The 25,281-nt window shown below is 37.7% G+C and overlaps 1 protein-coding gene across 1 annotated transcript in view; it reads right to left on the bottom strand.

Annotated features, from left to right (window-relative positions):
• Positions 1 to 25,281, bottom strand: part of mTor (serine/threonine-protein kinase Tor) — a 162,284-nt gene that overhangs the window by 135,695 nt on the left and 1,308 nt on the right. Inside the window, exons 2-4 of the mRNA XM_083132608.1 lie at positions 16,574 to 16,679; positions 13,365 to 13,494; positions 1,824 to 2,059 (exon numbers count right to left, since the gene is read on the bottom strand). Of these exons, the coding sequence (XP_082988734.1) occupies positions 1,824 to 2,059; positions 13,365 to 13,494; positions 16,574 to 16,666 (459 nt within the window). The 5' untranslated portion in view covers positions 16,667 to 16,679. The remainder of the gene's footprint in view (positions 1 to 1,823; positions 2,060 to 13,364; positions 13,495 to 16,573; positions 16,680 to 25,281) is intronic.

Genomic DNA, 25,281 nt, shown 5'->3' with positions numbered 1-25,281 from the left:
TATACACTATACAAAGGAACTGCAATGAACTGATGCCAAAAGGATAAGAAAAAAAAAAGACCTTTTCTCCATAATTTTTGCCCCCAAAGACTGTGGTGTGCATTATGCACGGAATAATTCGGACAGCCAACATGAAACCGTACAGGGTCATTCCATGATTTTTTCATACTTGCATTAATTTTTCATGTTTACGGGACCCTATCATGTTATACGATGGGCACGGTGGCTCAGTCGGTAACGCGTCTGACTACCATGCTAAAGGTCCTGGGTTCGATCCCCGGCCAGTTCAAATCCGGGAACTTTTCTAACGATGGAAGCGGCCCCGGTGCTCACCCAGCGTCGAATAACATGGGTACCTAGGGGAAACCCTGGGGGGTAAAGGTGGTCAGGGGCATGATGCTGATCACATCACCCCCACTCACGACCGGAACAAGAAAGTGCGGGGCGTTACCCCCACACCCACACCCCCCCCTATACACCTTCATGGCGTGGTGCTAAGCACAGGGGAGCACTTTACCTTTTTTTTATCATGTTATACGTATATCGTTGTAAAGCTTAAATCCTGCAGTTTCTGAATATGGTAACAGTATTACATTCAAGATAGTGAAACTAATGTGCAATGTGGTTGAAATAAGATCAACAGAAAATAAAGGAATGTTCTGATTAAGTAGCACACATCATAAATTATGAATGTGCATCATGACATGTAGGTTCAAAAAATTCAATTTATTTTCCATATTTTTACATATATTAGGTTTTGGATCATATTTTATATATTTTAATTAATGTTACATATTATTTCCATATTTCAGAACATTTCTCAACATATATTCCATATTTGCGCAATAACTACATGTCCTTGTGTGACCGAAAGAGTTGGGTGAAATTTCTTGCGAATAACTGACAAATTTGAAATATACTCCCATTACGTCTTGCGATATTGAACACAGTTTTAGTCAATATGAATCCATCTTAAGTAACAAGAAAAGGAAATTCACGTTCGAACACTTACAACTAAATTTTGTTATTCATTGTATTGGAAACAGAAAATGAAAACACATTTTGTGCTGTTTTACAATTAATGTGAATGTAAGTGTACTGTATTTTATGTAGCTCGTGTAGCTACATAAAAGGTAATTTTTTACAATTTTAAGTCCATATTTAACTCCATATTTTGGTGAAAATAAGTAAATATGTATTTCCATATTTAGCACATCTTTACTACATATAAATCTATAAGCATTACAAGAAGATACCTGTTTGCTCTTTCTCTCACTCACTAACTTAATCTTCTATTCAACACAAAGATTAAACATTCAAACATGTGAATGAAATTCACTCAAATGCAATACAGCAAAACCTCGTTAATCTGGACAGGCAAAAAAAAAACACTTCCCACAGAAAAGGCAGTCAACCACTGATGAAATGCAGCTTCCCGCAGCATTTGTACTGTACTGTATAGTGTATTTAGGCCTATGCTCTTTAAATGCACCATAATAAACGTGTTTGGTTGCTATAAACATAGTTTTAATGCACTTACTACTATTCTTTTAGGTTATTTCAGTTAATCCGGACAATCGTTAAATCGGGCAACTTATCTCCCCCATTAGTCCAGATTAACTGTAGTATCAGAACTCCAAAGTATCCAGCCAATATAAAAAAATATGCTGAACAACAGAATGCATGCAACACAGAAATTGATTTCTTTACCATCTTAAGAAGCACTGATGTATTTGTGAAAAAGCAGATCAGTTGTCCTGCAAGAATTTCAATTTTATGAATGGAATACCTTAACAGAGGAAAGGAACAAAACACAGACTTACAGCTGCATGCCTTTTTCCTTCATGCCGGTCACCTCCAAGCCATTCAAAGGCTCTCTTTGCTTCAAACTCCACATACTCTGCTGCACGAGTTCCTGAAACCACAGCCAGCTTCCCCACAGCCTTAGCTGCTAGCTCCATCACGCCTGTGTCGTTAGATGGGAGAAGGTTTCTGAGGTAGTTAGCAAATCGACTTATCCTGGTGTTGATGTTGCCAACATCTGCACCAATGAGGCAAACTGAAAAAGAAAAGAAATTTAATATCATTATTAAAACAACCAGTAACTAATTAGACAAGCGAGTTACTAACTTTTTCCGTGCTTGTTACAAGTTCTATTAATTTCGGTTTCTTCTGCCACCATCTGCTTGAGAACTCGTTGCTTCACTTCCGCGAAGAAACAAGTCTAACATGATATTAACGAATTTCAATTTTCATTTATTTCAGAGCCGCAACTCCAACAGCGATGCCTATTCTTTCAATTTTCATGTCTGTTTAAGAAAACAAGCCATGACGCTTTTCATTTCCATAAGAAAATGAAAAGACCCGCATCAATCCACCACGTAGCGTTCCAACATGAACGCGGGTATCTTAAATAGGGATGTAACTTGCCCCTCCCGATATTACTATTGATGGTAGAGAGAGCCCTGAACGGGCCAGGTACAATTATCTAAACTACATTAAAATAAACTCATGATTCGGTTTAGACTGAAGTGAGCAATGCGAATGGCAGATAAGGGTGTAGACTAGGGATGGCCAAACGGATCCGGATCCGAAAAATCCGGATCCGCTCGGATCCGGATCCGGATCCAAAAGTTACGGATCTGGATCCGGATCCGAAAGTTCCAGATCTGGATCCGGATCCGAGAGTTCCGGATCCGAAAATTTCGGATCCGGGTCCGAAAGATTCGGATCTGGATCCGGATCCGAAAATCCGGATCCGGATCCGAGAGTTTCGTATCTCAATCCCATTATAATATTACCACAACTTAAAAGGTATTATGATCTTCTATTACAAAGAAATTTTTCGTTAGTCCAACAAGAATTTTTTTCAAGTGTTGTTCCTAAAATACTTTGCTACGCATCGGCTAACACACTCATGCACACATGTCAGAGGTGATTTTGTAAATGCCATTGAAACGAATATGTATTCATTCGAATGTATTGGAAATGAAAACACACATAAATGTGAGACATTCCATTCCAGGATGAAACCTTTAACACATATAACAAGATAGAAATGTTATACAAAATTTATACAATTGTTCTACAGTTACAGTTCTACAAATTAAAATAAAACATTATAATATATGCAGTGTTAAATAATTACAAGGGAGGTTATCTAAGTATCCACCTCCGATTTCCATGAAACTTGGCAGGTGTATAGTGGGGCCCAAAGGCAGAATTACGTGTTTTTTTGTTTCAGCTAAAAAACTGTTTTAAAAAACTGTTTTAAGGGGCAAAACCCCCTCAAATGTAAAGATGAGGACAAATTGAAGTGAGGATCGGACCCGCGTCCCCCTCCGATTTCCATGAAACTTGGCAGGTATATAGAGGGGCCCAAAGGAAGAAATACGTGTTTTTTTGTTTCAGCTAAAAACTGTTTTAGGGGGCAAAATCCCCTCAAATGTCAGGATGAGGACAAATTGAAGTAAGGATCTGACCCCTGTGTCCCCCTCCGATTTTCATGAAACTTGGCAGGTATATAGAGGGGCCCAAAGGAAGAAATACGTGGTTTTTTTTTGTTTCGGCTAAAAAAAAACTGTTTTAGGGGGAAAACCCGCCTCAAATGTCACGATGAGGACAAATTGACGTGAGGATGATCTGACCCCTGTGTCCCCCTCCGATTCTCATGAAATTTGACAGGTGTATAGAGAGTCCGTATGCCCCTTGTTTCTTCCTATGCCATATTTACGTGGTTTCGGGGTCAGATCCCCACTTCAATTTGTCCTCATCTTGACATTTGAGAGGTGGTTGCCCCCTAGAACAAATTTTTTGCCGAAACAAAAAAATACGTATTTCTTCATTTGGGCCCTGCAAGTTTCATGGAAATCGGAGGGGGAGACTTAGACCTCCCTCGTAAGTGTATTAATTAATTACAAATCGCGCACGCGCGCACACACTATATATATATATGTGTGTGTATGTATATTATATATATCGGGTGGGCTGAAAAGTTCGTAGGCTGACTCATAGATGGCATTCTAGAATTAAATCCATGTGATTTTTACTTAGTACTAACCTTCAAAATATACGTGTATAAATTTCACAGCTGCCGGATAATTAGTTCGTGAGATATATCATTGTGAGTGAAGCAGCTTTTGTTATTGTGAAAAAATGGATAAAAAAGAATTTCGTGTGTTAATAAAGCATTGCTTTTTGGCGAAAAAAAATACTGTTGAAGCCAAGGCTTGGCTTGATAAACATTATTCGGACTCTGCACCAGGAAAATCAACCGTTGAGAAGTGGTTTGCTAAATTTAAACGAGGCGAAATGAGCATCGAAGACGATGCACGCAGTGGACGCCCCAAAGAGGCTGTTACCGACGAAAACATCAAAAAAGTCCACAAAATAATTTTAAATGATCGTAAAGTGAAGTTGATCGAGATATCTGAGACTTTAAAAATATCAAAGGAACGTGTTGACATATTGTGCATGAATATTTGAACATGCGAAAGCTGTGTGCAAAATGGGTGCCGCGAGTGCTCACAATCAATCAAAAGCAACAACGTTTTGATGATTCGGAGCAATGTTTACCGATATTCAACCGTAATAAACACGAATTTTTCCGTCGATATATTACAATGGATGAAACATGGCTCCATAACTACACTCCAGAGTCCAACGACAGTCAGCCGAGTGGACTGCACGTGATGAACCGAATCCAAAGCGTGGAAAGACGCAACAGTCGGCTGGCAAGGTTATGGCATCAGTATTCTGGGATGCGCATGGTATTATATTCATCGATTACCTCAAAAAGGGCCAGACCATCAACAGCGATTATTACATAGTGTTGTTGGAGCGTTTAAAGGATAAAATCACGAAAAAACGGCCCCATTTGAAGAAGAAAAAAGTGCTGTTTCATCAAGACAATGCACCGTGTCACAAATCAATGAAAACGATGGCACAACTATATGAATTAGACTACGAATTGCTTCCCCATCCACCATATTCTCCAGATCTGGCCCCCAGTGACTTTTTCCTGTTTGCAGACCTTAAAAGAATGCTCGCTGGAAAGAAATTTAGCACTGATGAAGAGGTAATCGCCGAAACTGAGGCCTATTTTGAGGCTAAAGAGAAATCGTACTATAAAAATGGCATCGAAAATTTGTATGACCGCTATAATCGTTGTATCGCCCTCGAAGGCAACTATATTGAATAATAAAATCGAATTTTGTCAAAAAAATATTTTTTACTTTGTTAGCCTACGAACTTTTCAGCCCAACTGTTATATGTATATTAGCTGGTAACAATATGTTATAAGCACATTGTTACTTTCCAAAGAAGCGCATGTGGGATGGCAAAACGGATCCGGATCCGAAACTTCCGGATCCGGATCCAAAAGCACCGGATCCGGATCCGAAAGTACCGGATCTGGATCCAAAAGTTCTGGATCCGGATCCGAAAGTTCTGGATCCGGATCCGAAAGTTCTGGATCCGGATCCGAAAGTTCTGGATCCGGATCCGAAAGTACTGGATCCGGATCCGAAAGTACTGGATCCGGATCCGAAAATTCTGGATCCGGATCCGAAAGTACCGGATCCGGATCTGAAAATTCCGGATCCGCGGATCCGGATCCGAAAAATTTTAGGATCCGGAACCAACCGGATCCGGATTTCGGATCCGCTAGGATCCGGATCTGGCCATCCCTAGTGTAGACTAGCTTACCCTGTTCGGTTTAGAAATAAGACCAGTAGCTCCTGCTTCTCCGATGATTCCAGATTAAAATACCTCGTGTCGCTCTCATGCGGACATATTTAAACCCTCGCTTGGCCTCTCGTCACCTCTCGCCAAAGGCCAGTGTTCTTACCATTTCCTGTGAAAGGCTTACCCTACACATTTCTAAGCAGGAGTTGACAAGATCTGCCAGGGTCAATATTTCTTAATCGCACGGATATGCTACGAAGCCACCGAAATCAACAGAATTTCTACAAGTAAGTTTCGCATAAAAAGTTAGTAACTCACGTACGTCTAATTATTATCAATTATTATATTTATTCCCAAAAACATGAGCCAGTAACTACAATCCTCACCACATTATATATGTTTTATTGAAAAAATTGTCATCAACAAGGCCACGTATGGTGAATAAAAAATTAAGATTTCAGTAAAAAAAAAAAAAAAACATGGACACATTTTGGGAACAAATGACATTTTGGTGTTAAAATCGTAAACACAATCCTAAATTACACTTAAAAACTATACTCGGTGGATAAAATTCACGATTCTTATTAAAAAAATTATTTGAACTAACTAACTAACTCTCTAGCATTCTTGAACCTGAAGGTTCATGGCTGCAGCAACAAAGGCCTTCCATCTGTCCCTATCTTGAGCAAGATCTATATACTCTTTTCCATCCCTACCAATTTCCCTTAGGTCCATCTCAACGTTGTCCCTCCATCTTCGTCTTGGCCTTCCTACAGGTCTCTTACCATCAGGTTTCCCAACAAGAATCCGGTGAACTCCTCTTTCATCTCCCATTCGTGCCACATGGCCTGCCCACCTAAGTCTTCTTGATTTAATTATTCTAATGATATCTGGACATGAATACAAATTATGTAGTTCTAAATTATGTAACCTTCTCCACTCAACTGTCTCCTCATCCCTTTTAGGCCCAAATATTTTCCTAAGGATCTTATTTTCAAATACTATCAATTTATGTTCCTCTTTCAATGTAAGGGACCAAGTTTCACACCCATATAATACTACAGGCAAAATTACTGTTTTGTATATTTTAACTTTTAGTTTCTTAGATATTAAACGAGAAGACAAAAGTTTATGACGAGAGAAGTAACATGCATTTAATTAACTCAGGTGGAATTAAATCAATGCCAGGTGCTTTGTTATTCTTTAGCCTTTTAATAGCATCTTTAACTTCAGTCAAGTTAGGTTCTGGAACTAAAGGTTCTGCTGTGTGTACTTCATTTACTTCTGATTTATCTCCTACATGAACATTCAAATGGAAATGTTTGTTGAGTTTGTTAATGAAACTAATAATAATTTCAGTAACTTTTCTTCCAGTGAAACTAAAACAATCTGGATGTACTATAGTGGAGCCCAAGTTAAGAGTTCAGTATGGGCTGTTATGGGCTTTTTACTTTGAGATCACCACCCCAAAACATGTGTGTTTCTGTCAGAAACAAAAGCCGTTAACATTCGAGGAGAAAGTAATAAATATACAAAAAGCAGAGGAAACGTAAGGTTTTGATGGTCTATACCTTCTTTTACAATTCAGACCATTCAAGAAAGGCACTTTCCTTTCTTGTGTTAACCGCGATTTGGGGAGTTAAAAATAACAGCCGTCCACCTGTTGCCACTTGCTGCAAACAGGTGTTGGAAAGACGGAAGAGGGCAGAGAATGGCCAGGCAAAACTTCGTGAATAGGCTTCCGCGGGATCAAGTAGTTTCTTATTTGTGTGCTCGTTTTCTCATTTTGGGTAATTCTCCGAAAACATCTAGAAGGAGACCCCCCGGTTCACTTGCTCTTCCCAAAGGATGACTAAGTATTATAAAAAGTAATGATAGCATTATATTAAATAAAATGATCGGGCAGTTCTTTTCCAGATAGTTAAAATAATAAATCAAGGTTTGACGCAAATGCATAAATAGGGAATAGATTTATGAGATACTAAAAGTAAATTTCATCCGAGACTTGTTGCTTGCAAGACAATAACGTTAACTGATGGACACAAAGCGAGAGCATATTAGATTAAATACTTCCAACGTATATCTCTTTCTTTCTGTAATCATTGTTCACACAAATACAACAGAACTTCATCTATTTTACACCTCTACTAATAATTGGTTAATTAAGTTTTGAATCCACTTTTATGCACAGATATGTTAATTGAGACTGGACCTACGGTTTTCTGTGAGATATGAACCACTATGTGCCTCCACCGGGTGTCGAACCCTAATCCCTCGATTAAAATGCAACGATGAGGGGGGGAAGGGGTTTGCTTTGGTGTATGCCAGTATGAAGAACACGGTTCTGTTTCAAATGAAACAGTGCACTGAAACATGTGAAAGAGGCCTCCCTGATGGCGCAGTGGTAATCAAGGGATCCCGAGGTCGATACCCGTTGGAGGCACATAGTGGTTCGGATGCCACTTTAAACTGTAGGTCCAGTCCTGATTGGCCTTTCTGTGCATAAAAAAAAGAAAAACACTGCCGATGCATGTGATAAAATAGACAGCAAGACGTATAAAAAGTAGATATATTCAGAAAAAGTTATTTTCAAATCTTCCTCCACGGACCGTCGTTATTCTGGACCAACAGCGGCAAGAATGAACAGCTTCCCACCAAGTCATGCATTCTTGTATTCAACAGTACCCGTTGACCACTAACTTTTGTTGTGGCGTGTACTACAGCAGACGCTCGATGCGTGCTGGAGCTCTCTTCTACTGCGCACCATGCGGCAACACTGTCGCCATAAACCCCATACTGAACTCTTAAGTTGGGCTCACCAATATACTGGGTGATTTTTTTAACCTGAATCATTTGAATATCTTGAAAAAAAATCATCCTACAAAAAAATGTTCCAAATAAAAAGTTGATAGTTTGGAGGGGGAAATTTAGTGGTGCAACAAAAGAACACCCCCTCCCCCTCTTGTAGGTGGGGTGGGGGGGCAACTTTGAAATTTCAAACAGAAACCCCTATTTTTTATTACAGATTCGGATTTTACGAAAAAAAAATACATAAGTTTTGTCTGAAACATTTTTTTCGATTCGTGATAGATGGCGCTATAATCGACAAATTTTCATTTCCTGAATGTTTACACTTTAAAACCAATGTATTTCATTTCGCAATTCATTTAAAGTAAAAAAATAAAACATTCTCGTGCATGAACTTTGTACTAATTCTTGACAAATCTTTTGAGATTTCATTAAGCTGGTAATGCGCCTATTTACAACATTTAAAAGTTAGATTCGATATTTGTTTAATTTTTTTTATTGTTGTGTGAAAGATGCTTAAGAAAGCTACAACAGAAAAAAAAAAACAATGTCAAGAAACAGTTCCTTTTTAGACTTTTCCTGTTCAATCATTGTTTGTTTTTCATTGCTTTTTAGATCACAAGAATGGTCCGAGCGATTAATTTGACTAAGCTGTTGATACTTTTTAATATCAATGGATGTATTAACTGTAGAAGAGAAAATTGAAATGGTTCTCGTGTATGGAGAATCTGGAAGGAATCTCTGTCAAGCTGTCGTTGTTTATGCTCAGCGTGTTTCAGACAGGGTGTGTTCTTTCACTTCGTTTCAACGTACAGTCAATCAATTTACTACTGAAGGAAGTGTTAAACCTAAACAAAGGACCCGTCGAAGAACAGTTACTGGAGAAGAAAATGAAATTAATGTGTTAGCTGCTGTGGCCCATGATCCTCATGTCAGCTCATGAAAATTTGTCGATTATAGCACCATCTATCACGAATCGAAAAAAAATGTTTCAGACAAAATTTATGTATTTTTTTTCCGTAAAATCCGAATCTGTAATAAAAAATAGGGGGTTCTATTTGAAATTTCAAAGTTGCCCCCGCCCCACCTACAAGAGGGGGAGGGGGTGTTCTTTTGTTGCACCACTAAACTTCCCCCTCCAAACTATCAACTTTTTATTTGAAACATTTTTTTGTAGGATGATTTCTTTTCAAGATATTCAAATGATTCAGGTTAAAAAAATCACCCAGTATAATCAAAACTTAAAATATTAACTTAAATATTTACATAGACTTTGTACCTGAATTTTGGAGATTTTTTTTAATGATAGTTAGAAAACTTTCAGCTGCCATGTTTATTTACAATTTAATGATATTGACACTATTTATGGTTTAACATGATTAGTATTTTGTATATTTTTCTACACAAGATGTTTGCTACTTTTGTCCATAAAATTATTGAATTTTAAATCAAGGGAAATCTTTTGTTTACATTTCCTTTCGTATGAGCTTCACACCATCAGTTCATGTATTTTATTTCCTTTATTTTCCTATCTTAGAACCTAATAATCACCATTAAATGATTACAAGAGTAATGTACATTCACCAAAACTGTTTCTGATATCTACAAAATCCTTATGTACATTATTCTATAAATTACTTATTTAAAGTGACTTAAATTGGTGATTTTCTTCAAAAAAATCACCTAATTTAAATCAAGCCACCCTGATTGGTACAGTCATGGACACTTGTGGGTTGTAACAATTCCATTGAAAGTAAGAGTGGAATCATTACAACTCAGAAGTGTCCGTGATCGTACACAAAATAAACATTTCTTCTCTCACAGCAGTCTTGCACAGTGGCCGTGCAGTCTAAGGCATCATGCTTTGGACTCCGGTTAAGGAACACAGTTTGGTTTGAGTCTCCTGGGGAAAACATAACAACGTTTCTCCTGAGATCTCGGCCTGTGTATGGGACTGGTGGCCATGACGAAATAAAAGATTTTAAATTTATCATGTGGCTCAGTCGGTAACGCGTCTGACTACCATGCTCAAGGTCCCAGGTTCGATCCCCCGGCCGGTTCAAATCCGGGAACTTTTCTAAACGATGGAAGTGGCCCCGGCACCCACCCAGTGTCGAATAACATGGGTACCTGGGGGAAACCCTGGGGGGTAAAGGCGGTCAGGGGCGTGATGCTGATCACATCACCCCCACTCACGACCGGGATCAAGAAAGTGTGGGGCATTACCCCCACACCCCCTATACGCCTTCATGGCATGGTGCAATGCACAGGGAAGCACTCTACCTTTTTTTACTTTTTTTATCATACATAAGACTAATAGTTTTTCTTGTATGTACGCATTGCTTGCATTATAGAATTATTTTCCTGTAGTTTACGGTTATTACAAGCATAAGAAAACAGTTTTTCTTTGTGACGTTTCAGGAGAACACATGCTCCTTTCATCAGACATTTATTTTCATTTTGACTAAAGATACAGTTATAACAATGGTTAGTAATTTTTAAACAAAAAGAATCTGTTATATAATGGATGTTGTCAATGTTACATTGTTGTAATATAGCAACTTAACTGTGAAAAAAACAGTCTGTTTTATTTTTATTTAAATTATGAATCCAAAATATCATCAGGCAATTCAAATTCATCATTGTTTTCACAAAGTCTCTTGATGTTTTCTGTTACATTAAATTTTAAAGATGGTGGCTTACTCCATTTGTGAAAAAGAAAACTCCATACTGGATCTATGTTACCATTTTCATTATTTAATTTATTCCAGTGTTCTTCTGCAATGAACGAAGCTTCCCAGACATTCAACTCTGTGTTTCCCGTTAATCTTTTTAAAACCCTTCTCTTTTTAATCAAATGCTTCTCTTCGATGATATGAGTTGACAAACCTGTTCTTGGGTTTAGATTTATAATGTCCAAATCATGTTCGTGCCATCTTATTGCCATTTTCCTTGCTGTTTGTCCCACATATTCTTTTGAACATGAACAACTTATATTATATATTCCTGTGGTTTCCACATCTGGTAGAGAGTTTCTCATTTTGAATTCATTAAATGTACATTCCAAACTTCTTGGTGATTTAAAAACAATTTTGAAATTAAAACTTCTAAAAATTTTTGCAATTTTATGTGAGAATCCCTTGTGGAATGGAATGCACACAAATTTCTTTTCAACAGATTTTTCATCTTTGTCTGTATTTCTCTTTTCCTTTAGTTTTCTTGCAACTTGTTTTTTGATTTGGTTTATTCTGTTAGTGTGAAAACCATTTTCTTTTGCTATATTAAGGAGCCTTTCTTCTTCATTTTTGATATCCTCATCATTAGAACATAGTCTTTGTGCTCTCAGGAAAAAATTTAAAAATATGTTATCCATTGTTATACGCGAATGTTCTGATTTGGCATGGATATATTTTTCCCCCGCTAATTTTTTCCTATGGACTGATGTTTGAATTGTTGAGTCAGTTGTCTTAATTTGCAGATCAAGGAAAGAAATTACATTGTTATTCATGGGTTCGCAAGTGAATTTTATGCGACGATGTGATTCATTTAATAATTTAAATACGTCCATGATGGTGTTCTCATTTTTAGCGATAATTAGCACATCATCTACATATCTGATGTAGAGTTTGATATCCGCACCTATCGCATTAACAATTGGAGATTCTATGTAATGAAGGAAAATGCTGGAGATGATTCCGGATACTGGGTTTCCCATTGATAGACCATTACTTTGCTGATATATTTTGCCATCAAATAGAAAGTAATTGTAATTTGCACATACAGTAAACCATCGAACCATTTCCCATGATTCTACTGGGTTAACCTTCATCTCAATAAGCCATCTGTGTAATGCATCTGTGGCACCTTCTATTGGGACACTAGGATATAAATTTTCAACATCAAAACTTGCAATACGATACTCATTATTCCAAACAATATTTTTTAGTTTCTGTTTCACTTCAAATGCATTTTTAACACTGAATGGTGTTTGTTGTTTAATTATAGTAAGTCTTTCAACTAAATATTTGGATAGTTTGTATGCAGGATGTGTGAAAGTTGCAATGATGGGTCGTATTGGAGTTCCCGGTTTGTGAGTTTTTGGTAGTCCAAAGGCAATCGGCAGGGTTGAATTCTTGACAATGAGTTTTTTCTTCATTTCTCTTGGTATCGTGATACTGCTTTCAATTACTTTCTTTACCTCATTTATTATTTTAGTTATAGGGTTTCGAGAGGTTTCTGTGAAATTGTTTACTTTGAAACATTCTTCCATTTTTTCTTTATAGTCCTTAATTCGGATAAGGACAGGTTTATTTTCCTTGTCCGATTTTATTAAGAAAATGTCGTTTTCTTTCAACCAGATCTTGAAACTATGAACTTTTTTCCCCAACCTTATATGCTCTTTCTCCCGTTCCATGTATTTTGGACCTCTGTTATTTCTTCTGTTGTATTCAAAACTTAACCGTTCGTCAAGAGCATCATGTGTGAGACTTCGTAATTTTCTCTTTTCCTCCTCATCATAAGACTAACCTACCTTTTCATCATGGAGTGGTTAATAGTCCAAAACTCCATGATGAATAAATCACCACTGAGTAGCTACAAAGAAGAATTAACCTACCTTTGTATGATTGAATAACATAGATAGATGTCTGGTACACGTGGTACTGTTCTCTGACATGACCAATGTTGCCAGTAGACCTCGTAATTTTGAAGAAAAAAAACAAAAAAAAAAAACTAATTTTTTTATGAAGATGTCATAATTAACCCCTTAAATCATCCTGTAATGCACAAAAAGCGCAAAAAATAATCGTTCTTCAATTAATTCAATACACATTAATGACTGTCATCTCTACATAAATGAAATTTCTTCATACCTATTGCTAGGATTCCTCCTTTCTTCTCATTTACATCTGATCCAGAAACCATTTCAAAGATGTGATGATTGAATTCATCCATGAAGGAGGCTAACTCCTCCACGGACAATTCTCTAAGCTCTGTTATGACCTAAAAGAATAAAATTCATTATGCAATTAGTTACATATGAAAAAGAAAGAAGAAAAAGACATGATACATACAAATTAATGATCTTGCAATGCTTTGGATTTTGTTCATTTACACCAGACCACTTCAACTGAACCAGAGGATATATTGTAAGTTAATGAAAAGTTATAACAATATATTTTCTGCATGCCATAGGCTTTTTCAGCCAAATTATTTCCTTTCATTGCAAGAAGATGGCATTAGTGTTTACATGTACAAAACAGTGAAGAATATCACAAATGGTCATTAAAATCTTACATTGTAGAAATTGTGGGGGAAAAGTTGAAATTTTTCACATCTACTGAGAAAAATTCCCAGTTTTTTAGCCAACCTGATTTACTGTAGTAAACCATGGCATGTGAATTATATGTTTATATTCCTAAAAAAAATAACAATTGTGCACTAAACTATGGACTATTTATAGATGTATCAGATCTGCATAATTTGTAGGTAACTTTACAAAAAAACTAATGCACCAACATGTCTATATGGGCCGATACCAATAAACATCTCCCTGGGGAGACATCATGTATCCCCCCCCCCTTCAAAAAGCAGAAACAAATACAAAAAATACCAACTTTACTGACCATTAAATAAAACTGACAAATTAATTACATATTATGATGAAAAACTTAATTTAACTGATCATTTTCCACCCATGAAAGTTTATTAAATCTGAGTGGGGAAGAAGTTCCAGTGGGAGTATATACAGAACAAGGAAGAAAGAACTAACACAGGGGCACGAGAGTAGACTGTGGTAGATTTGAAATCAAGTATGCAGGGGAGACTGGATGAAGTATTAGCGTAACACTTAGAGAATGGAGAAGACACACAAAAAAGGAAAAGATACAAATAGTCTAAAGTGTTAAAATGTTGACAAGGATCACAAAATGAGGTACATATTTTTGATAAATAAAAAAGCAAAATTCAGTACAAAAACAGTCAATTTTGGGTTCAAAAGCAGTACATAAAATACAATTTTGGTATCATAACGGTAAAAAATCAGATCAAAAATGGTATATAAAATGACATTTTGGTTTTAAAAGTTTGAATGAAATCCTAAATTTGATTTTAAAACTGAAATTATTACACAAAGTATAAAAAGGTTCATTTTTGCTTCTCAAATATTTACAGAAATAATCAATTTTCTGTGAATTGCATAACTCATAACTTCAGAAAATGTCGTGTTGGCATATAAACACTAAATTTCATGTTTAAGAATCTATTTCGCATTTTTCAGTTCATTTAGCATCATTTCGGGACAAAACAGAGTAGGAAAATGCACCTCACACCTTTCAAAAACATGAAAAATGAGCATTACAGAATGTTATTTCACAGTTCTTGTTTTTGTCAAAAACAAAATATGCATGCCTCTACCTATTTTCAATTTTAATGTACTTTTTGCCATTTTGAGATGGATTCTTTAAAATACTGCATGTAACTTAATATTCTTATTAGTGCATTATGGTGTTGCCAGAGACAATTACAAAGCTGGAATAAAGGGGCGAAACTCTAACAGCATCAATGAAAGTCTTTGAAGAATCGGTGCAGCAGCTGATGGAAGTAAAGGGGGGGGGGGGAGGGGCAAATGTGGACTTTGAAATATTGAAAACAATTTGTGATATTCTTAACCCTTCAAGCCGGTTCGACGTACACGTGTACGGACCCTCATAGTTCTTCTAGAAGCGGTTCGACGTACACGTATACGTCCCGTGTAGTAGTGACGAAATGATGCATATTCTGCCATCTGTTGTTTTCCCACATGAACGAAAATGCATGTAACTCAAGAGTAGACTACAATGTGCTGCCATCTGTTGGTTTTCCTTCCAATTCCATGAAATTATGTGCGATTGCATCACTTTATTACGTAAAAAAACAAGCTGAGAAATGGCGACGCATGGGCAGGTAAAGGGCATCGAAGCGGACGAAATTTGTACGTTTTTAGAGGAAAGTTACAGTGAAGGTTCAATTTCTTCATTTCTATCTACAAGTGAAAGTGAAGTAAACTATGCAGAACAGCAAGTAGATAATGTCATTGATAGCGAAAGCGAATTGGATAACATTACATCCTCAGCTGTTGCGTCGTCGAATGTAACCTGGAACTGGAAAGAAGTTGACGACTCTTTCAAAGCAAAAAAACTTGCGTTTTGTGGATTGTGCGGTCCCCAAAAAGCAGTCAATAATGTTCTTGATCCCTTTTTGTTGTTTTTTGACACAACACACAACGTTGGACTACTAAACTAACAAGAACACAAGACAGAAGGAGTACTTTGTAAGCGCAACATGTAAGTTCTTATTTTTATTATTATTTTTGTTATTATAGTATAAATGTCACCATTTATATATATTTGTGTAGTGTGAAGTTTCGCTTAAAAGTTCTGAAAATTTCATTGTAATTGAGCAAACGGTTTTTAATATATGTTCAATTTTGTGATATTATGCGAAAATTGCTGTTTTGGTGATTTAAAATTACCGCCTCTCGCATCGGCTGATGGGTAATTAACTCCCGGCTTGAAGGGTTAAAGGTGGAAGTTCATTTCTTGATGATATGAATCCAGTTACAATAGCCTTTTTCATGTATTCCAATTACTTCTGTCATTTTCTGTTATGGAAAGCATTCGTTCTGACTATCTATGAATGTCAAAAAGTAAAACAAAAGTAGTGGTTACGTGCATTCAAGGCAACAAATGAAACTAAAAATGTATTTTCCATGTAGATCTTAACTTTTTGAAAGACATTATGGATACAAATGGAATTTGCCATTTTTTTGTTTATCGTGCCTATTCCTTTGCTTTTGATGCCTATTTTTAACATTATAAATGCCTTTTTGCCTGCCTATTTTAACCAAAACAAATGCCTGAACTTTGAGGCTCTAATAATGACACATTCACATACAAATAATTAAAAAGTACTAAACAGGTTTATTCTGAAAAGAATAGACAAAAGTTATTGATACTAATCATAAAATCTGAATTTACTACATAAATTACCGATGAGAGAAATATACTATACTAGGTCTGCAAACACAAAACATTATACTTACATAGTGATACAAGTCCCTTGTTGCTTTCAATCTGACATCTGCATTTCTGCTTTTGAGTCCGGTTATGAACTGCTGCATTAACGGATTCGACATGGTTGATCTGATTCTGTGTTGGAGAAACAGAAACAAATATTAGCTTTTGGTTTTTACTGCATCGTTGGTTATACAAATTTATGAAAATACAAAACAATAGTTAAATAAAGTCAATAAACTCCATAACTAAAAAAAATCAGTTTCAATCGGACCTCACTGGTGGCATGGTGGTAACATCGTTGCCTTGTAGTCAAGGGGTCCCAGGTTTGATACTTGAGACTCATACTGGTTTGGATCCCATTTTAAGGTGAGGTGTGACAATTTCGCACCAGTCATGCATTTATTTAAATATCGTCGGAATTGGCACTGCTACTAAAGAAAATCCACGCATAATTTGAGAGTATTAATTTCCCCCCCATGTTGCAAGTGGAAGTGGTTTTTAAAGTTAATAAGTAAGCTAGATACCATGTTTCAAAAATATGATGAATAAGTATTTACAGAATCCCATGTATTCCTTCTGGAGAGACAACTTCAAATTCAAGTTACGGCTAAGCAAATGGGGGTTTCGACTCTTTCTAGCGAAAATATCATCTTCAATGGATCCTCTACCCGATCATGTTTTTTTCCACCATCGGAAATTTGATATCAACAAGAAAACGAATAAAATGATTCTCCCATAAGTGTAATGCATTTCTGCTTGCCTCCTACAGCCGTCCTGGCAGTGTTGCCAGTGCTGGCAGTGTTGCCAAACCTGATGTGCATACAAGAGCTAAATTTCACCTTAAATTGAGCTAAAGTTGACTTTCAAGGAGCTAGATTTACGAAGGCTGGATAAAGTGTCTCCCATAGTAATTTTAGTTGCCAAGGGGGTGTGGGCACTGCTATTACTGGTAATTGTAAAGTGATGACAATCTATTCTTAGTTTTCGTCTACTTCTGACGGCATCACACATCTCAATAATCCACTAATGGTTGTATGAATCGAAAATAAGGGATTACTGGATAACAATATCATCATCTTCACCTCAGCCAAGGTGCTATAAAAAAGTAGCTGTGGAGGTGAAAGGGGGTGGGACAACGCAGTCAATATAATATCACATCACATGCAAAATGTATACGCGTGGCAAAAGTTGGTCTATGTGGGCCGGGGCTAGTGATGGCATCATAGTGGGGCAGGTGCCAGTTCACTAGTGCACGAAAGAGCCAGATCTGGTCCCAAAAGAGCTAACTTGGCAACAGTGCTCCCAGCTGCCTCAGAGAGAAGAACATAGGGGAAATTGTCCCTCTCCCCCTTAAACTGTAAGTCCAGTACCGATTAGCCGAGCTAATCAGGGTGCATATTTCACTTCTACTCTCTTGCTACCACGGTCGATAACACGAGATAATCTGTTCCTCATTTGCTATCAGGCAAGCTTCAAGACTTATTTCAATGTATCAATGAATACACAGACTTACATGAAGAAAACAGTATTCATTACATGAAATACAGAAGGTTGTTCGCTTTATATTCGACCATTTTTGACGGGTACTCACCTTAAGAGATACCGCGCTGCCACCACCGATCATGTTCTATTGGACCCCCAGCAATGTGGACTATGTCCCGGCATTGCAGCAAGCACCGGCGCAGGACAGGCATGGGAATTCTGTCCCACTTCTCCCTGCAAGCTTTCCATAGACCATCCAGGGTACGCAGGTAGCGATGTTGAAGATGTCGTTTCAACAGTCCAAATGCGCACAAATACATTGGACTGGCATCTGGGCTTTTCACAGGAATGTCTTCAAACGAAATGACACGAATTTCTAATTCCTCTGCCATTTCCTGATAAAAACGTAGTGATCTTCTGACGGTACGACTCGAAGCCTTGCCCATGTGGATCATCACCTGGTTCGTGTCCATTCCATACAATTGTGGGATGTCTCTTCGATAGATAGGTGTCAGAATGGAGTATTGGAAGTATCTGGCATTCACCTTCACGTTTTTGTCCACTTTGCGTATCATCAACTTACCCTCATATCCAAATCCCGTCACAACCATAAAGCCACGAAGTAAACTTTCCCTGCACTGACGAACAAAGTTGCTCCGCCCCTTGCCGTCAATGTCACGGTATGTGATCGCCCGAATGTGACCACCAGCAGTAAGATGGACATATGATTCATCCATTGTCACAACTTTCTTCCATTTGGAACCCGCCAGGTACTTGTCATACAGTTTCCTGCAGTTCGTCTTACGTTCGGCAATGTGACGTGGTAGGTGGTGTACACGGGACTTCCGCACACACTTCAACCTGAGGCGCTTGTGAATTGTTTTGTTCACAGTTGACGGTGCCAGGTGAAATCTGTGGGCCATATCACGTTGAGTCGGGGATTTTCTTGGCACACCAATCGACGGATCCCCCTTCGCACTACGGGTGACACTTTGCTTGCAGCCCTTTTCCTGGTGGTTTTCATGGGTGAATGTTTCGCAAGGAGAGCCTGTTGTGTGTAACAGGCCACAATATCTTTCGCAGTAGTCACCCTGAGTGTTAACCCATTCTCCCGACACTGTTTCACAATGCGTACGTATGAAAACTTAGCATGGAAAAGGGCCATTACGTAACCCTCACAATACCGGTTGATTTTCGGCATCATTTGATAACATTCACACACCTACAAGGTCAGACACAACACTGCTCCCGCCAGCAGACCCATAGTTCCAGCATGATACACCAGGTGGCAGCACCGAATCGAAAATGGTTGGATATAAAGCGAACAACCTCTGTAATTGAAACTACAGGATGTGGAATTTAACGTTTCCGATTTTCAAAGTACCCAAACTGATTTATTGTGCAAATAAATTACATGAAATGAACCATGTTAGGCACATTTCAGTCTTGGATTTACACTTCACCTTATTTTATTTAATATTATATACTTGAGATGACCTCCATTAGCGTGAATGCATTTACAATCGTGCTATGTGTGATGTGGCTCCATACTGTTGAAACCACAGGGCTTGATGTTCCTGTTACGACATGTCACCTAAGGCAGGATGAAGATTGTTAGCATGGTGTTGTAACATTGGGATTTTGATTGTCACTGCAGCACCATTATCGTCCTTGAAAAAGTAGGCGATGCACTGCAATGGCACACCAGACAACAACCTTAGGACTGTGTAGTGGCCGCTCGAGGATTTTGCATGGATTTGAATCAGCCCAATATCGTTAAGTTCTGCTTAACTGCCGTTAAATGTCACACACTCGTACCCTCCCTGATCTCAACAGCTTAACAAATGTGATTTGCAATATTCAAAAAATAAGGTCTGAACTGTAAATCCAAGACAATAGATCCACCAAGACATTTGAAACCCTGGCGTAGGAGCAGTGGTGCAGTTATGGAGAAACCTGTAGTTTGCATATTTTCCGAGGCTTCGGAAAGCTTGGTGGATCTATATAAAGTGCTTAACAATGTTCATTCCAGGTGCAATAGATTAGTAACGGTATTTTGAAAATTGGAAACATTAAATCGTGCACCCTGTATACACAGATCTACTTGTAACTATATCAGAGACTTTACAGACTCAGTAGAGGCAACACTTAAACAACCCACGCACAAAAATGTTACTATTGGCAGTGCATGGAAGTTTCCTTGTTGGATGAGTGAATTACATAACAAAGGTTCCAGGTTTGAATCCCAACCACTGTGTGTCTCCCTTCATCCACACCATGTAATCATCAGTCATCCTCATCATTATGAATAGCCTAAAGAGGCAGAAAGGAAACACAAAAACAAGAAAAATACATACAGACATTAATTTTCAGCAGGCAAATAAAAAAAAAAACAAAGTTCAAATTTGCATCATTATTGATTCACTACATTGGAATTTCTTCTATGATTATTTACTTAATATAGCACAATATAGTTCATTAGCCTTGACCTTTCACACACCTTGGAGAGTGTGAAATATTTTGCATGATTGATGTAGTTGTTGTTTATTAACGTTTTCAGTTGATTTTAGCTTGCGGAAATGTGTTACCTTAGCACGTTACTTTACCGTATAGCGGAACAATCCGAAGGCTTGGTCCAAGTGAATATAGTACAAAAAATGACTTTCCACAACAGCAGCTTTAATTCTATGCAGGGTGGCTACAAACAAGCAAAAATGAAATTCCCTGACTTTTCCAGGTTTTCCAGGACAAAATTTATATTTTTCACTGACAATTACAAACTAAACTAAATCGATGTTTTTGTAAATTGAAATAATAAACTCATACAGATCCAGGTATGGATTTGTTAAGTACCAATATTATCTTCAATGAAATTGACTTAATTTCTCTATTCTCTATCATTTGAATTCACACTGCAAAATAGTGAATTTGGAAAATTATTACAATTGACAAGCTAGGGAAGGATTACGGAATTTTGTCATACGCAGTAAGTTTAAAATAAAATACTTGATTATTTTTAAAGTTACAACTAAATGAGATAAGAGTGAAGAGTGAATGATTAAGAAATACAATTTGTAATTTATCAGTCTCCTTATCCATTCTCGGTATTATATGTTGATATTTCCACTGAGGTTTGGAACCCTCTGCTTGCAACAACCATGAGTGCGGATTCATTTTTCGATGCATAAACCTACTTCTCTCTTCTCTGTAAAACAAACAACTTAACTCTTGCATATAAGTGAAACAATTGAATCGAACAAAAGAAAGTGTCATATTTCTTTACATTATCAATGGGATTTCTACTTCAGTACAGTATATCCAAGTGGAGTACTGTGAAACTGACAACATGCAGTAATACCATTAATGCTGACGCAAAGGGTATGTAGGTATTAGAAATTTAACGCAAGGAATTTATAGAATTGCATTGTATAGGTACCTGATTTAGCTAACCACACATTAAAACAGGAACACACTAATAATAAAAGCTTCTGAAAGTTCATATACGAGGGGCATCCTGAAAAAAGCTCCAATGGTGCCTATACGCAGCACTAGAGGTCAGAGAGCGACACACACACACACACGCAGGCAGGAAGAAGTGGCATGTAGCTGTAATCTGGTACAGTTGCAATGCAGCCGTTTTAGGACAGTTCTAGATTAAAGATTGCAGCTCTCATAGAGTCTCCCACCGTCTGCGATGTAGCCTACATTGCACGCTCACAATTTGGCACAGAGCCACCAGCAATCGTGTGAGGTGTGCAGATTGGACGTCGTGAGTGATAGTATGGTCAGACGATGGTGCAGATAATTCACGGAAGGCCAATCGAATGAGCACAACCCCACACAGCACAACACAGGCCCTTTGCATCACTTAAGGTGAGAGATCTTGGACCACTCCCTGTACAACAGCGCTGCCCTTGAATGTACCGACTTTCATCTCCTGGTTTAACTGAAGAGGTTTCTGGCAGGGCAAGGATTTGACAGCTACACTGAGATAGAGATAGTCCCAGTCTTTGCTGTCAGACACAAAATTTAGTGCCATGCTACGACAAATGCCAGAACAACGGTGCTGATTATGCCGAAAATTAGGTTAGGGCTCACTGTTACTAATGGAATAAATTACAACTGATATTCATGTTTTATTTATGCCTAATCGGTAGGGACCTTGATATTTTGTTACTTTTTTTCAAATTGGTGTATTTTTTTATTTTTTACTATACGGTGCTATTTTTCCCAAAATTCACATTTTCATTTTAGCGCATTTTCTGGCAAATATCTGAAATTATACCTTTATGGTGTTTTTAAACTACTGTTTCAAATTGTAAGTTACATGGCTTACGCCTCTTCGTGAGATTTTGATATCTTGAAAGTTATTTTCCATACCCCCTTTTTAATTTTAAGGTAAGGATTTTAGATAAAGGAATTTTCCCCATATATACTGAAGGGTGCATAACGACCGTAAGTGGCGACGCACCCAAAAAATTAAAATCAATCAATCTCACGTGACAGATACCGATATATTATGGCACCCAAAATTGGTATTATCTTTTTTTGACTTGTTAGTGTTACGTTTCCCAAAATTCGCGTTTTTGTTTTAGAACATTTATCTGCCAAATATACCGAAACTTAATACTCTGTTGTGCTTTTAAACTATTATTCTAAATTGTAGGTCACATGGTCTACATATTTTCGCGACAGTTTGATATGTTGGAACATATTTTTGAGGAAGTAAAAGTAAAGTGCTCCCCTGCACTTTTCCATGGAGGTGTATAGGGATGTGGAGTTAGGGCACCACACTTTCTTGATCACGGTTGAAGGTGGGGGTGATGTGATCAGCACCATGCTCCTGGCTACCTTCATCCCTCAAAGTTTTCTTAAGGTACCAGCTTCATATGATGCTGAGTGGGAGCCGGAGCAGTTTGAATAGGTGGAAAACATACCGGTTCTCCACCGCAGGGGATCGACCCCGGGTCTCTCGCATAGTAGTCAGATGCCCTAACGACTGAGCTCCATTATTACTCGCTCGACAAATGCCGATGGTGCGCACTTGGCTTGGTAATTCAAAACATATCTCGTGAGACAAATACGAAGATGTGGCCTCCCGTGTGACGGTAGATATGCACTCGATCTCCTGTTAGAACCCTGCCACTTTGCTCTGTGATGCAAATCGTTTTGATAGAAATTGAAAAAATCGTGGGAAATACATAAATTAATGTGTCTGTCGGAATTATTCCATGTTCGTATAACTCTATAATTTACTCTTGAGTAAAATGTTGGAAAACTTGCATGTTCTATGTACACAAACATGGCCTAGAAAAGACAAGAATGTTGGATTTCATGAATTTTTCGTTTTTTTAGGACATTTCTTTTAAAAAAACGTTAAAAACGCCAACAATTCGCATATTATGCCAAATTCGCATTATTTCTATATTTCGAATGGGCCGAGACATCACTGCACATTCCTAAACATAACTTCGCAGCAATTACCATTTTTCACGGTTTTGGAGTTTGCGAAAAATCAATGTCCCTACTAATTGGAAATTACTTTCTGGCCACCCCTCATATAAATCACTAGATGGAAAGTGAAAATTTAGCAGGGCTGGCAGAGAAATGTCAATTCTTGTAGAAAGTGATTTGCTTTTATGATTGAATGAATCGAGTAAATATGATATTAAAATATTTACGTATTTATTATTAGTATTTTGTTTCATAATATTGGACATTAACCTTACCCTGTGAGAGATTAATGACCATCTCTCACAAGTTTAAACAGACAGGACAGAGAGTGGCGTTAATTTCATTGCAATACTAGTGTTGCAGTAAATTTGAGGTTGGGAGCATGCTCTTGCCAATTTTTATAACGTTCACCAATGCAGATTTGTTTGACTTTTTCGTGATAGTATTCAATATATATCCCGTTTGTTTGAATTCTTCTTGATATCTAAGAATATTGCAATGTCATTGTAAACGTATGTTAACTTGTGCGAAACCAGTAATAAGTCAGGATGATGAAAGAAGACCTTCATAAGCACTGCTACATTAAATAAGGTGAAGTGAGCCAGAAGAGTAATAAAATTCCAGCAGCATATTTGCAGTCTAAAGCTCTTCTTGTTTATGCATTCGAATTTTGTTGGATGTTGCATTCCATGCAATTTCTGTCGCATGTTGTAATGAGATACTTTGTCAGATGGCGATATTCAACAAAAATCGTATGTATCAATGGAACCTATTTGTTTCCATGTTCCTTCAGTTTGCCCAACAAAATGCCTTACTACGACGTCCGATAACTATCGGGCGGCACCACCCGCTCTTATCCCCTCCATCTGTTGACAAGTCCCTTTACTACTCCCATATGGACAAGAAAAAATGATAATTCAATGAATTTTCCACGTAATATTTAGAGGCTTAACCTTTACTCCCCCAATGATACTATATGGTATCATCAGAGTAAGGTCGTACTGACCTGATGATACCATATGGTATAATGGTGCTGATTACGAAATGCATGTGCTTTTTGGACGTTCATACTCTAATGTTTGGGTGGAAACTCTGACACAGGTCTGGAGCAAGCCTGGGAAATTCATATTGATGACCAACCTCCCCCTTCTCCGCAACATATCCATGCCACATTTCCAAACAGTTTTTAACATTTTGGCTCATTATTCAATTTGTATGGCACCCAGGAACTTGAAACATGTTTCAATCTCTTTGGAAATGTCCATTCTTTGAAAAGAATACTAAACTTCGCGCCTTCGTCCCAAATAGCGGGAGAAGAGGGGGCAAACTTCTTCCTTGAAATTCGGGGGTCGCGCCCTCCAAACGCCCCTTCCTTAGTTCGGCGTTCTGAATTGTACACGGTTGCATGCTATGATGTTTTAGCTGAAAAACAGAACTTATCCGAAGTAGATTGCTCCCATAGTGCCCAAGTTATAACAATTTTCTGTTTCCGTGCAGAGTTCCATAACGATATCTTTAAATAAAAAAAATTAAAAAGTCAATGAAGACGAAATTCCCTGACTTTTTTTGACACCTCAAATTCCCTGACTTTTCCCGGATTTCCAGGTCTGTCGCCACCCTGTCTACGGTACTAGTTTACTATTGTTCGGACAGATTTCTTCATTTTTACAGAAGAAACTACTTACGGTAACCCCCTCACAGTGTAGCAACCACGCGGAAGTTTGACAAGATGACATGTGAGCATTTTTTTTTCCAATAAAAGGTAAGACTCTAGTTTACGTCCTTTTCCTAAGGAATA

This window comes from Lepisma saccharinum, chromosome 12, assembly GCF_977018435.1.
Source record: "Lepisma saccharinum chromosome 12, izLepSacc3.1, whole genome shotgun sequence".
NCBI lineage: Eukaryota > Metazoa > Arthropoda > Insecta > Zygentoma > Lepismatidae > Lepisma > Lepisma saccharinum.
The sequence above is the reverse complement of the archived record's forward strand: the minus strand, read 5'-3'. Positions and strand labels throughout refer to the sequence as shown.